Source organism: Phaethon lepturus, unplaced genomic scaffold, assembly GCF_000687285.1.
Source record: "Phaethon lepturus isolate BGI_N335 unplaced genomic scaffold, ASM68728v1 scaffold27259, whole genome shotgun sequence".
Taxonomy (NCBI): Eukaryota; Metazoa; Chordata; class Aves; order Phaethontiformes; family Phaethontidae; genus Phaethon; species Phaethon lepturus.
This window is the reverse complement of record NW_010566019.1, coordinates 47,249-62,502: the sequence shown is the minus strand read 5'-3', so window position 1 is coordinate 62,502 and position 15,254 is coordinate 47,249. Positions and strand designations below refer to the sequence as shown.

At 38.9% G+C, this 15,254-nt stretch overlaps 1 protein-coding gene across 1 annotated transcript in view; it reads right to left on the bottom strand.

Annotated features, from left to right (window-relative positions):
• Positions 1 to 338: 338 nt before the first annotated feature.
• Positions 339 to 15,254, bottom strand: part of PI4KA (phosphatidylinositol 4-kinase, catalytic, alpha) — a 59,854-nt gene continuing 44,938 nt past the window's right edge. The window contains exons 39-54 of the mRNA XM_010295371.1: positions 14,441 to 14,531; positions 14,081 to 14,248; positions 13,467 to 13,520; positions 12,105 to 12,225; positions 11,672 to 11,801; positions 9,386 to 9,456; positions 8,482 to 8,554; positions 8,293 to 8,363; positions 7,586 to 7,695; positions 6,866 to 6,970; positions 6,275 to 6,400; positions 5,831 to 5,951; positions 5,003 to 5,162; positions 3,680 to 3,769; positions 2,946 to 3,029; positions 339 to 1,023 (exon numbers count right to left, since the gene is read on the bottom strand). Of these exons, the coding sequence (XP_010293673.1) occupies positions 972 to 1,023; positions 2,946 to 3,029; positions 3,680 to 3,769; positions 5,003 to 5,162; positions 5,831 to 5,951; positions 6,275 to 6,400; positions 6,866 to 6,970; positions 7,586 to 7,695; positions 8,293 to 8,363; positions 8,482 to 8,554; positions 9,386 to 9,456; positions 11,672 to 11,801; positions 12,105 to 12,225; positions 13,467 to 13,520; positions 14,081 to 14,248; positions 14,441 to 14,531 (1,627 nt within the window). The 3' untranslated portion in view covers positions 339 to 971. The remainder of the gene's footprint in view (positions 1,024 to 2,945; positions 3,030 to 3,679; positions 3,770 to 5,002; positions 5,163 to 5,830; positions 5,952 to 6,274; positions 6,401 to 6,865; positions 6,971 to 7,585; positions 7,696 to 8,292; positions 8,364 to 8,481; positions 8,555 to 9,385; positions 9,457 to 11,671; positions 11,802 to 12,104; positions 12,226 to 13,466; positions 13,521 to 14,080; positions 14,249 to 14,440; positions 14,532 to 15,254) is intronic.

The window sequence follows — 15,254 nt, the reverse complement described above, 5'->3', positions numbered from 1 at the left end:
CGGGAAGCGGTCCGGCCGCTGGCAGCGCCCCCCCCGCAGGGACCGCAGCGCTGGGGAGAAAATCCCCTCACGGTGGGACTGTCCAGATTTAGCGAGGCTCTAGCCTCGTGTCCCAGCCCGGCGCGGGGCTACTTCATAAGCAGCGCAGGGGAAGCTTCACCTTGGTCCCATGTTTCAGCTCCTCAGCACAAAACTTTTCTGTTATGAATAAACAATGGACAAAAAGCCGGAGAAGAAATCCGACTTCTCCAGTAGAAAGAAAGGTCACAATTTAATGAATAGGACACAAATGTGCAGCATGATGTAGTGTATCAACTAAAACAGCCCCTGGCAAAAGATTTGCAACCAGACACAAAGTCTAAGGTCTTTTATTACATTTTATAGATTAAATATATCTTCAGTAAAGTCTCTCTTTTAAAACACACAAAAGGAAAAAATACATTCTTCATGTGCATATGAAATACTGACCAGGGACCATGTACAGTGCAAAGTATGAACACAGCTACACAGACATCATCACCTTGGATGATTATCAGGCTTTTTCTACAGTAAAACTAGAACAAGTTAACATTTCTGCTTCCAAAGAGAAATCCGTACCCTTCCCTTCCATGGCATTTTGTGGGATTGTGCAGGAAAGGGTATGCTTTTTTTTTTTACTTTTTAAATGCATTGTAAAATCCTTGCATTGCATGAAAAATTACACAAGCTTTACCCCCCTCACACATTCATAACGGTAGTACAGTTTTTATTGTGATTGCAGCCCAACTCCAAAAATCCAGGGAAAAACAGAAATATAGATAACCTGGTAAAGAGAAAGGAATGAATCAGACTGATTGTTGCAGTGTCCAGGAAACATGTACCCACATGTACACGCACATACACAAAAGATGGAAGATAGCGAGCATCTCCTATTTATTACAAGTTTGGAGTGAGGGCACAAGGTTGCACGTTTCACTTCGGCACTGTATCTCTCAGTATGGGATATCATTCTGGTAGTACTGGATCATGTCGTATGTCCTACTCCTAGAGAAGAAAAGCAAAACCAGAGGTAAGGAAAAGTTTAAAAAAACACTGCACTCGTTGTCACAGAAACAAACATCAAGATCCCACAGAAACAAAACATGGGTGAAGGAAATTAGCTGCTAATCAAAACTAGCCCTACAGGCTTTGAAGGCATTGTGAAGGCCCAGTTACTGTTATGAACAGCACAAAACATCCTGCTTTTGTTTAAACTCGGTAAAAAAAAGTATTTCCATGCTTCTCAGTGTGGCAACAGCAACAGCAGCCTGGATCCTGTGCTTGGGTAAGCCAGAGGCACTTCACTTTGCATTGGCAGTTTCTTTTAGGAGAACTACATGCATAATGAACAAAGCAAGATCATCAGGGCTGCATGGAAACAGGATTACATGGAAAAAAAATAATCTTAATTAAGGAGAATGCTAATAATAAAAATAAAAGTGCAAGGGAAATAACAGCATTAATAGCAGCATCTCTCATGAGCGACTGAACAAACACATCTAAGCCTTGTTACAGGTAACTCAATTATCCATGGGCAGAGCTTATTCAGGTCACAGACTAACCATGCCACAGGTAGAGAAGCTCAAGCTTGTCTGAACTAAGCTGGCTCTGGGCATTCACACAGAAGTGTGACTGCCTTTGTAACCCCCAATATTAACCTAAGATTCTGAGCCAAACCAGCAGGCATTAGGAAATCCAATTCCGTTCTAGCAGGGCTATATGTGAGCCAGTGAGCCTTACTGGTCTGAAGCTGACCCCATATGGAACTACACAGGAGACTGTATTAGAGTCTCCAATATATCCCACGAAGTCTGTATTATCTGGGATGATAATAAAACGTGCTCTTAGGATGTTTATGTATTAAAGTAGTAAACGCAATAAAATTACATTTTACATGTAATTTCCTTTCAGAAGTTTTGCACAAGATAACAAACTATTTGTATACTTGAAAGGAAAAAAACTTACAGTTGATTGGCTAGCTGGTGATTAAGTTGATTTTTAAATCGCTAATTATTGGATAGAATGGATTATTCCATTCAGTATACTGAACAGCAGATGACAAATAAACATGTCCCAGCTACAAAGACATTCAAAAACCACATTGCCAGTGTTCTCTACTTGAGGCATTCTCCCTAGCCAATATTATACAGTAAGTAACATATGGTCTAAGCAAAATGATTAATATGTTAATGTCATATCAAGTCATGAAGAAAAAAATAGTAGAAAGATTAGAACTCATTTCTAGAGAAGAGTCAAATACACTTTGGCACAGAATAGCAGCTTTGAATTTCAGGAGGATACTCAGGCAACTTAATGCCTACAAGCAATTATAAAAAAAATTCTGAAAAGTCACTTTAGTCCTGTTTCAGCTTCATTCTTACTCAGACCAATGGATCATGCATATTGTTTTTTAAGAAACTTTCTCTTCCTTTTATTACAAAATAAAAGGGAACAAGCTTCAAGATCAATCTCTCTTCATCCTGACCAGAAGACGTGCTGTTCCTGTTGCCATTCAGTACCATTCTTTACCATTTATCCCTTTATTCGTAGAGGTGATATCTCCTTTTATATAGGATAGGATCACAACTAGACATATAACCCTAATAGTACAGATGGCCATGCTCTAAAATAGGAGCCAAAATGCTTAACTTTTTGGGCCAAAGATTCAATCTGACAGAAATCAGAGGCAATTCTTTAGACTAGCCAGCCTTGCTATTTGACCAGCCTGGGCTTAAGCCTTCCTTCCCAGTGTAAAAGGGAGGAGATGCAGCACGTTCAGAAGCAAAGCTGCTATCCTGCATTATCTAAATATCAACAAAACTCAAGACCGTTTGGTATCTGACTGATAAAACTCGATTTTTTAGCTCCGCTCAAAGCTTGGTGAGCTTCCTTTAGCCACAGGGAGAAGACATGCATAGATGCCAAACCTGTTGCTGAGGAAACAATTCTGGATGACCTTGATGATGAAAGTTGCAGCCTCCCGTTCAGTCATGTTGGGGCTGAACCTGTGTCTATATGCAGAAAATCACAAAAAGCAAGAGTGAGGTTTCCTTTGAGCACGATACAAATTTCGCACAAGCTCAGCCAGGTGTTGATTTCACTTGCTGCAAAGTACCTACTTCTTGTGAGACTACCTCGTACAACTATGTAATGTTTTAATAAGCACTTGCCATGAGTCTTACAGCAGAGACAGAGGCTATGAAGTTTTCATCAGTCTAGTGGTAACTCTAGGAACGGCAGATCCCTCTTTATAGGCAGCTGCTGCTTTTAAAATATCTTTTTGTACCTAGTGGTGCCCTTGAGCTCCAGCCCAACATACTACATGAATCTGTGTTTATCTTTAGGAAACTGTAGGAAGCTATATGCAGGAAATGCTGAGCTAACTCTGGAGGGATAAGCCTGAAGGGCTCTTTCAAGTGTCACATTAGAATTTGTATTTGCCTAGGCTGTCATTGAACTGCTTGAACTTAATGCTATTAAAGGGCCTCTGGAATTCCTGCTTTCTGAGAAATTCTATAAAGAAAAGTTACCATTTTTACAATCTTAAGACAGTTAAGATATGTGAGTAGCATGACATCTATGCTCACTGCACAAGTTGTGACATTATACATTCTGTGAAGAACATATGTATGTTTTCCAGTTCATACTTATGCTGACTTACTTCAGCAGCTTGATTGTCTGCCCTCGGAAACAGGGCAGCCCTGTATCCAACATTAATGTAACCAGTGAGACGACAGCATCCATGTAAGGCCTAGAGAAAAAGAGGACAAAAAGGTTACAGCACTCAAACTTCTGCAGCCTTAGCAGGTAAAGCAGGCAAACTGAGGAGTTCAACGAGCTGGATCACACCTTTTTTCTGTAATTAAATCAACACGTGCAATCCTCTTACATTTGCTGGTGGAGCTACACCATTGCTTGCAATCTGTCACTTTAATTAAATTTAACTTCTTTGTGTTGGGCTACCAGATATTCAGAATGTTGTAATATGAACAGTCTCAGGGAGGATTATACAAAGCAACACTTCAGTAAACAGCACTTCTTTGGCATCAGAAAGGTGAATCAGTGCACCAAAACAGTACAAAAGGCTGGAACCGGCAATACCACAGTAACAGATTATCTTCTAATTCCTAATTACTTTATGTAATTCTTTGCTGCATCAGCTCAGCTTCCCTTCTCCCACTCAGAACATTTATTCACTACCAAGCTATTACTCTACTACTTGGGTGACATTTTTGCCTTGACACAAAACTTTCTCCAGACTGCTCCCCCTTCAAGGGACCAAATTAATCTTGACTCCAAGACAGCCCTTTTGGAGCTACTAGCTGAAGAAACTTTGATTCTGTAAGATAACGTCAATAATACTTTATACTCATGATAGAATGAGCTTTTATCTAGACTCTATTGTACTGTCCTCCTCCTACCCACATGCAACATCCTCTTCATATAGATTTAGTACTGCTCCTGCATGTTAAAGCAAACCCTGTTTGCTTGGTATGGAGCAAAGTAAAGTTGCAAATCTTTACAGTGGCTGGCTGGCAATCACAGCTGAAGAGCTGAGCTACCAAAACCCCTGCATATTTTACAACAGAAAATTTTCACATCTCCTACCTAATTAACTCTATCTGAAATGGTGATTAATATGACTGTCCTATTGGGGAAACAAGAAAGATTTTGATTCTCCTGTAGTTTCTTACTGCAAAGTTGTAACAGCACACTAAATCATGTTAGAAAACATACGTAACATCGCATTTATAAATTGAATATAATACATAAAATTTTCAAATGTATCGTAGTAACAGAAAAATCCCACAAAGGTCAGCTGTAAAATTGCAGGATTATGAAGCTGTTTCAAAGTTTGCAAGATGTACCAGGACAGTCCGACAGGCTCAGACCCCCTGCAGACAAACGTTTATTATTATTTATCTTCTCATCTGGTTTTAGGCATGCAAACACTTCCACTTTTGAGCAGTTAAGAACACCTTACCTGACTGCCAGATAGCCTCTGACACACATCTCCATAAACCATTTGAATGGAGTTGCCTCCATTTTTCCTCCCATTATCATCACCATCTCATCAGTCAGCTTAATGTCAGGCTCCCAGCCCAGATTTCCACCAGGTGAGCTTTCAAACATGAATCCAAAATCTGTGCACGAAAGATAAGCTGCCTCATAAACTTTGTTGGTTAATTGTGCGCTGTCAAAGCTGACAGAAGAAAGGAGAGGTGGATTTCACGTATTAATACCTACATTTTCTACCAACATTTCAACTCCAACTGGGAAAAAGCTATGGTGAAGAGTAAGAACACCAACAAAAGAATCATCACCATGACATCAGAATAGATTTAAGAATGATGACATGAAATAAACTCCTTGCTGAACCACCTGTGCAGTTCCAGAAAAACAAAGCTAAAGCAGAGGTTGCAGCCTCACACAATTATATAAATTTACTTGTCAAATTTAATTCATGCCCGTACCGTGATGAAAGGAACCCAAAGATACATTTGTATATTTATACATATATACACACACATACATGTATGTATGCATAAGTACATATACATGCATAATCCATACATATATGTGTTTCCTGAAGCTGGTAAAACTTTGCAAAGCTGAATTTACACAGAAGCAGCTAACACAAATATACATACAACACTAAACAGGCATGAAAAAATCCCATGTATATTTACACACTGTGAAATCAGTATATAGATTGATCTCAAAAGGGAAATGGCTTACTGTCTTCTATGAGCAATACTTTACAGCAGAAGAAAAAGGTAACTACTGAAATTCAAATGGGGATATGACTGACCAATATGAATGATGTGTCCCTTTTTGTCCAGCATGATGTTGCCATTATGCCTGTCTTTAATCTGGAGCAGAAACAGGAGAAGACTATACGCAGCCATACTGCGGATGAAATTATAGCGAGCCTGCACAAACAAGAAGTTAAAACAAATCAGAAGAACACACATAATTTAATAATTCCCCATCCCAGGAGCTGATACAGCTGAACAAATTTTTTTTATTTTTTTCCATTCATGATTAGTTTGAAGCAACGTTCAATGATATTCTCCATACATCTACAGCTGCAATAACTTCTTTAGCTAACTCACTCATAGCTAAAAATGGATCATCAGCATCCAAAACCAGATACAGTATTATGGTAGTCATTATCCAATTATTTGTCATTATTTCTTATAGCTAGAATGTTTCTCAGTTGCGATTTTGCTGTGCTTGCCAACTGGTATTTTACCTTCTGGAACGCAAGGGTAGACTCATCTCCATATTGCCTTGTAAAGTAATCATACATCCCAAAGTCTGTCTGCCTGCCCAGCTGGTCACGGGATGTGCAGTCAGGAATGCATTCAATAACACCGCACTGAAGGGGAAGAAGAGAAACAGGTCTGTAAAGCACGCTCCCAGCATATATTTTGTCATGGCTCTTGGCAGTCATACAGGTCCCCTGGGAAATGTGGGGAAGCCTATAGATCACTGAATACAGAATTTCTAGTTTATTCATAAAAAAAAAAGTATCTAGTTTTTTACGATTCACATGCAACATAAGACAAGCTCTGTGACAGCCCACTGACTTGCAAAACATAGTCCTAAATATGAAACAACAAACATGAATAGCCACAGGCAGCAAAATTTCAGAGCCAAAAGCTTTAGGAAAGCAGGAAGCAGGAGAGGAAAGACTCTTTTTGTTGCTGGTACTCCAAATATTTGGCATAAGTGATGTGGGCAGTATTTCCTTACAGTATGGAATTTTCATGTGTGCTGGAAGAGAAAGTCTTTTTTAATTAGGAACTATTTTCTACAGCAGTACAGTTAATTGCCCACTTACCCCAGGAGCTGTGGCCACCACTCTGTATGGAAACACAAAAAGATCCAGGCCTACCAGCTGAAATATGTTCTTGAAGAGATCGATGATTTGTAAAGCTAACATGTCCTGTTACACAAGAAAAAAATTGCACAAGCATTACAGGGGTTACAGATCATAAGTTAGATTTCAAAAATGCTCTGAAGAACTCTGAAGTGAACATTAAGTTACCGCAGCAGGTCTGCAGATGTGTGCTTGTGCATGCACTGTGGCTCTGGGGGAAATCAAAAAAGGAAAAGATAAATGCTGTTTAAGTGGGTAGCAAGCAACACTGAAGATTTAAGTGCTGACCTGTGAAGGACAAACTTTTCCATCACTCTTTGATAAAGAGGGCTACTAATAACTCCAGGGATAATAGCTAGCATTCCCTCTTAATCAAAACCAATCAAGTTTCAATGCACAAGAATAACACCTTGGAAACTACTGCTATGTTACTAATAGTTCAACTGAAAAAATAACTCTGAAAAAGAATTTTAAGTCATGGTTAACTGTCTTGCAAAAATGGCCTTTGTTTCCAAACTGAAATTTCTCTAGTGGTACAACACAGTTCTCCCCGCCCAGTCCATAACTAGCGGAGTCTCAAAATTCCAAAGAAAAATATTACTATACTAAAATTATTTTCTTCTTACATATTGTCACCTACAAATCAGTCTTCTACAGCTGCAAAGCCTGACAGCTTTGTACCTGTCTGCAGTCATCGCCCACTTTAAAGATAGCTGCCTGCCAACAGATTTTCTTACTGTCCACGCCTTCTTCTGCACTTTCATCTATGGAATCGGAACGACAACGCAGACCTGCAAGAAGAGTACAAAGCAAAACCCAGACATGGACTTTAGTTAGTAACTTTCTGTCATGACAAGCCCTCTGGACTCAAAAACACAACATTTCACTGCACGTGCACTACAGGTATTTCTGCCTTGCAAGGTGAATGCTGTAAGGTAGTTCCCTTTGTCTATTGGAATTGGAACATATACATCAAAATAGTGTTTATGATTTACCTGATAAATGCCTGAATTGCATTAAGCTAGTCAGCTAGAGTATCCCACAAAATTCACTACAAGAAAAAACTGCCAAAACTTGGGAGTTTGCTACAGTCTAAAAACCACAGAAAGGCAATCCATTTATATGTTAGTCTAAAGTAACTGTTAATGTTTCGTCAAGATACCGATGTGGCTTGTTTCCTGGGATTTAAATCCATTTTTTGCAAGTTTTCAGAATTTTCTTCTCTCTTCCTTTGATCCATTTTCATTTCTGAGACAAACCATTGCAGATTCAATGTTCAACACAGAAATCATTTTACTGCAGCAGTACAGGTCACTAAAAGCAGGCAATTTTAAAGGAATTGCTGACCCTTAATTAGTCGTGTCAATGATTAAGACCCAGTTACTAACCTTCTTTTTCAAGCTCACTAACTCCACACCGTTTCACTTTAAATTTGGCCAGGTAGGGTGCTTTTGCTGCACTAAATTGTAATAAAAACAAAGATGATGATGAGTGCAAGTTAGTCGAACAAGAATTTCCAAAAAAATACCTAAATGACATGATTAACTTAATGGGAGAAAACAACAAGAGCATGTTACCTCTGCATAGGAGTTCCTGATTTGTAATCAATGTCCAGAACAATAGCTTCAGGATTGCTGGGCAAGTAACAGCCTGCAAAATGGAAGAGACAGCTGAGAACAAATCCATTGGCTAGTGTGACAATGAAAGTTGCAGAGTAACTGATGTTCGTGTCTATAAATTCAGTACATAGGCTGGTGATTACCGCCTGTGAGCTACGAAGGATGCAGTATCTTTTTCCATTAGTGAGGGGTTGCCAGAAACTAATAGAATACAGTTCTAAATTAATACTGCAGAATCTGTACCACAGAAATGTACAGATAGGACTTCTCTTACAATAGTCCCTAATAAGACGTGGCAGCAAGTCCCAGTGCACTAGGGAGGGCCCTTAGCAACCAACACATGGCAGGACAACTGGGATCAGGAAAATCTTTCGCCAAACTCAATTTTAAGAAGAAGATTCAGATTGGGAAAACATATGTTGAAGATTTGAAAGGACCTTCAGACAATGGTGTTTCAAGGGAATGCCTGATGGGAGAAAAACAAGAATGAAAGGAACTGGACATACTTCCTTCTTGAGAAAACATAACATCTCAAAAGTGTCCCATCTTTTTAGAAAAGAAAGTGGTCCAAAGAAAAAGAACTTCTGTTCCTTCTTCAGGCATATGTTTCTACTTTTATCCATGATGTGCACTATCTAACTTGCTCTTGGGCAAGTTTTGATAAACCATATAGAAATTATTGGGTGGGTAAAAATACCTGAATTGTTTCAAAAGAGAAACAACCCAACTGTAACAGAACAGCCACCAGCACCAAAGCTGAGAGCTGCCACTTGCAAAGATTTCAAGATTTGCTTGCAGAAAACACAGTATTCAAGTTGAATGCAAAAAGCCCGCTGTATTATATGACTGAATCACTTCTTACCAGGCTGCACCTTCACCTCAGATAGAGCACTCAAACAGGCTTTTTTTCTTTCATCTCCTTTAGGGAATGGCCTAGAAAGATGAATGATATTTTATTTATCTGCATAGTATATATTATTCTACGTACTAGCCTCAAATTTGTTTAAAATGTATAGAAAGTCACTAAAAATGTTTCTTCCTGTAACTACAAAGATCTCGTATTGGACCACTTCTACAGAACTTACAGTCTCAATACCTAACCAGAACATTTTCTATCTTAATAAAGGTTATAGTCTTTGCTTTGCAAACTTAACATTGATCTGACATACAGGTTATTGACAGATCCAAACAGCATAAGAGATGTGAATGAAATATATGAAGGCTCTTCTTATACAGAAATTTGAGCATAATTATACCTCTGTACGCACCGCTATAATGATACCAATATAGTTTTCCCTTGTGGAACTTATTCTAGAATAAGAACATTGCTAAATGGAGAAGGACAAGCCAGCAAAATGCCTATGCAATTACATGCCTAATTTGTTCACATACTTAGCATGACTGCAGGTGTCAACTGGATAATTGGTAACATGGTTAACGATTAGTACGTACAATTACCCAATTTGCACAGGCACTTGTGTTAACCATCTATTGAAATCAGTCACGCAATTGCATGCTCACCTGGTGCAGCAGCATGCAAATGAAAGGCATTACTTATGCTCTAGTTTTAAGCAGTAGAGCAGATTACTGAAGCAGCAATGTAACACCTAAGATAATGACATCATCACAGATGATACATCTATTCATTTATGCCATCTACAAAGCAAACAGCATCTCCTCTATGTTGTCTTTACACTGGAGATGCACAAAACCCAGATTCATTTTAAGGCTGGGGTGCAAAATGCAATGGTTGAAAAGCACAATTATTATCAGTTGCTTAATTATGATTTCATACTAACAAACAGTGGATTGATTTCATTCTAGTATCAACATATTCAGATCCTAGCCGCCCCTTTTAACTCATCCCACTGTTGAAAACACCTTAACGTACACACAGAATGATGTCCCTGCTCATTGCACATGGACTAGATGACCTTCAAAGGTCCCTTCCAACTCAAACTATTATGTGATTCTATGATTCTATGATAGAAGGCACCTAATATTTGACTGTTTCTGTGATGAAGTGTCCTTTAGCTTGATGCCCTTATACTGGTGGCTCGCAAAGCTCCATTTTAAAGGAGGTACATTCCAGGAAATACATTTTATATGACTTTCAAATGTTTTCATACACCAGAGAATGTTTTAAAAATATGCAATGAAACCACACTTACAAATTTAGAGCTTGTGTGCTGAGCTGCTGCCATCCACTGGCAAGCTTTATACAAGTTAAGTTACGTATCTTAACTGCAGTCTTTACAGTCAACAGAGAGAATCTCTCTCTGAGCAGGACTTTCAGTTTTAAGAGATCAACAATCCAATGTTTATGACACCAAATCTTTCTCCATAACCACAATTTATGAATGAAAGAAGATGACTTACACATGCAATAATAACAGTCATCTTTGTATTACACTGCACAATAAAATCTCTTTGCAAAGAGGAAAAGACAATTTCATGGAGTTTTAGTGGAAGGCAAACCATCTACCTATGCTTGAGTCTTTCTGGCATGTTTTTGGTTTGTTTATTTTTAAACTTCACAGAAAATATTGATAACAAGTTACAACACGCAAAAAACCTGGCAGTCGATCTGGTAGACCTAAACAGAGAGGTGCTGTTTTTTCTGCCTGAACCAAGCTCTACTTACTTTTCCGGAGAACATTGGTAGCATATCCAAAAAGCTAAACTAATGATGCAGGTCGCAACTAGACCGATGGGATCTCAGCTAGGACAAGAGGACTGATTGCTTCACCAATTCCATTCTTGTATCAGTGCGCTTTTCTATGGAACCTCATGCCACTATTACCAACCACAATGTATTTGATAAATTCATATTAAAACCTAAAGTTCAAGTGCATGATCATCTACTTCCAGAGTAAAGTTATAGCTGCTTCAGACTGCTAGCTCAAAACACTAGAACTGAGATCAGGGCAGGCATCAGTCAAACTAAAATAAGCGTTTGTATCTTACTACAACTCTTAAGTTCCATTTAAGAAAAAAAAAAATCCATTTCTTATAAGTAATTAATTATTTTTTCCTGAAAACACTATCCCAACATCCCTAAAAGCAACTTAGCCTTTTAATCAGGATGCTGGTAACTAACAGAACAGTGAGCCCCAAAACAGTGCGATTTCTGAAGTACGATACTTACTTGATGATGGCCGAAACATTGGTGATTTTATTAAAGAAATCAAATTCCCGTTGGTAGAACTCCTTGGCTGGGCCAGATAATGAGCCAGTTATCTCCTCTACCAGCTGCTCCAGAAGTTCCCCAATATCAGCTGCATGTGAAAAATGAAGCATTTGTTTGCGAAGCTTATTTCAGAAAGCTAAATTATATGGATGATGGAAATAGCCACCTTCAGATAGTATTCAATAAAAGGTACTGATGCAAACATTGCCACATCTCTTCCGTTGCATTCTGTCAGGCAGAACCTTTTTACAGAATGGGCCCTACCTCTACAAATGAAAGAGAAGTTCCTAGCTAAAAGGATTCCTCCTGCCAAGAGAGAAGCAGGAAGGAGATTTAGTCTGAACTGAGACAAGGAAAGGAATCAAGCTAGATTACATTTTAAAGCACTCACGATCTTTTTGGTGTCCTTCTTCATCCAGGTAGATATTAGTTTTCATGTTCCAGATGAATTGGTGAGCCAAGAGCTGGGATTTGGCAGCTGCCCACAGGATGTATTCTCTAACGTAACCCATCTGCAACCATATCCAGTCCAGTAAGGATCAAAGATCATTACAACTCCAGCAGACTCGATACTACTGCTTCTAACAGCCATTCTTCAAACTCAAAAATATTAATGGATGTAAAGAAGACCTCTGACTCTCATTCACATTGCTGAAAAGACCTTTGAAGAATGTCAGTGTATTTTAACAGGTAGAGAATTGACCTAAATGGTTTTCAGCTTTATTACTGACCTACTCCATTATTCTAAGCAATCTTAGAATTGGCACCTCTGTGCCATTTTCTATCTGTTCTATTTGGATTTCAAATCTCTTTGAGTTTAGGGCATCTCCATGTATGTGTACAACGCACAGTGCAAGAGGCACACTGATCTTGCTTGGCATCCCTAAATGCTCCTGTCATACCAGAAATCTAGACAGTGTCAGATGGACTGCGCATTTTAGTGGCAAGAACTGTACGTGCTGGCACAGTTCCACAGAAATTCCAGAAAGTAAGAACAAACTCACAGAAGAAGCTGAAGTGTACAAGACAATCCTACTCATTCCAGAAGTTGCATTCCCTTTCCTCTACTTGCAGCTACTTCTGTAGTCTGTAGAGGTTTATATGTTTGACTGATATTAACAGACGGTATGTTTGATGTCCATACTCTGCATTGCAGAGGATACTTATCTATGCAAAGTTCTAAAAGGATGACTAAATACGGTCACCTATGCTACTGGCTGGGGATGTCTTCACCTGAAAATAACACATTGACCAGAGTTCATATACCTTGTGGGCAGGTAACAATGAACCCTGAATTTGGTCGTCAAGCTTTACTTCTGCCTTCTGCAAGATGAAGCTAAGATCCGATTTCACATACATGATGGAGCATAAGACACCCCTAGATGTCTTCTCTGGTTAACTCCACAGCAAAATGATTAAGGATAGTGATCTAATTTCATTACTGCTTGTCTCATGCAGACCCTCAAAAGCTTTATTCATATAGAGTCCTCAACTGGGGTTTCCCATAACAAAATCTCTTTCCTGACAGATCAGCTACAAGCCTCTCGTTTCTCAAGTTTACCTGTTCATAAAAGAGGTGCATCCAAAGCAAGGCAGTCTCTAAAGACGCTAATTCTTCTTCTAAGTATTAGATATAGGACAATAATAAGCAGCATTAATTTAAGCTTAAGTTTTGTCTGATTTGCAGTTCTAAGTCTAAAAGTTGCTTTAAAAAAATATGTTTTGTTCATATGCAGCTGTTTCATATCCTCACCTTGTCATACCGAAGTGCCTGCACAATCTGTGGAATGTAGAATAAAATGGCATCCTGAAAAAGAAAAGATGGCAGGGTTGTTATTGTTATAATTTTAGTAGTCGGAAAGAGAGACAGGTGACATGCACAGAGAAAAGCTCCCTTCAGTTAGCTGATGAACAAAACACCACTGCCTCTTTATTTTAAACTATATATATGCCAGCTCCTCAAATCAAAGTATTTTTCTGTCCAGTTACTCCCTTCAAAAATATCATTAATAATAATGTATTTTACAGTCCTAATACAAGTCTGACAAGTGTTAAAAATCCAGCCTTCTGCTGCTTTAGAATAAACACCTTTCCACTGAGAGAGGATTCAAAAGGAACAATTTGAGAAGAGCAGTCTGAAGAATTCAGCTTAGTGTGATTTATAACAAAAAAGTTGCGATTACATGAGCCAGTATTATGTGGGACAATCAACTTCAACTTTTCATCCCAATCTATTCACATCCTGCAATGTGATGTGCCCATTTGACATACACGTCTCTCCATGGTATTAAAATGAAGCCTGTGGCCGTAATGATTAAGGCCCTAACTTTACTCAGAGTGTTAAGGCTCTCTTGGAACTCAGCTTACCGGAGGAAAAGATCGCAGGACTTTAACCCCATACTGAGCTGTTAGAGGATGAGGTGGATACATGCTTGAAAAATAGGAAAGGCCAGTTGGTGGATCTGTTGGTGCCCAGCACAGAACATGGCTGAGCTCAGGTGCATCAGCATCAATTGTATGCCAGGTAACCAGGTACTGAAAAAGCAGGTCAGACATGTTAGGAGTTTATAGCACCCAATAATGTCTGGGTAATACACATCAGACAGTAATGCTATAATCTAGTTCCACTAGAATGTACACTGTGTTAAGACAAGACTGTATCTTCCAATATATCTGAATGAAAGAGGCATACTGGGGCCCTGTGACAGCATAAATATTCACAAGTACCTTTATTGCTTCAGGAACATCACTAACAGCTCCTGGGTCCAACCGAACCAGACGAGTCACTTCTGTTCCAATAGCTTCAGTGTTCTTAAATCTAAGTATAACCAGGAATACAATAACTTCATCAAAAAATTTTGACAGCCTCTTCTATTTATGTGAAGATGAGGGCAGCAAAAGGCAGAAAAGTATATGCTTAATAAACAAATACTCCAACTATGAAATAATGCACACTGAGGAACCAATATGCAAAGAGGATTCAGGAACAACTGGTCCTCATCCAATGCTTTTATATAAACCACTAGTATTTTAGCCCACTATTGGATTCTTGGCTGAAATATACTGTCTGGGATTCCACAGAAACCAGTGTGCAGAACTCTACTTGGCAAAAACTATCACTGTTGTAAGGGGGAAAGAATCTCCTTTCCCTTCCAGAGCCAACTATGCTAATTCTCCTATAATACTTACTAAAGTGCAAGCCAATAGCTAGAACACTTCATTCAAAGATACTTTGAGCACTGTTTAAATGCTATGCCTGCTAGTGGGTTAAATGCTATTAAAAACCAAACATGATTTCTTCTGAACGAAACACCATCTAAGTGTTAGCCAAGAATGGGTGGCAGGATAGTGAAGAATGGGTAGCAGGAAAGGAAACTGGACTCCACTAGAGCCTGAGCCAAATGAATATACTAAGTAATCCAGTTGTTCTCATTTCACAGAGAAATGAGAGCTAGTCTCAACCAGCTGTGAAAGTATGCAACGGGGCTGTAAACAGGGGCAAGTGCCATCAGTACAATCATGGAATTCTTACAGTGTAAGT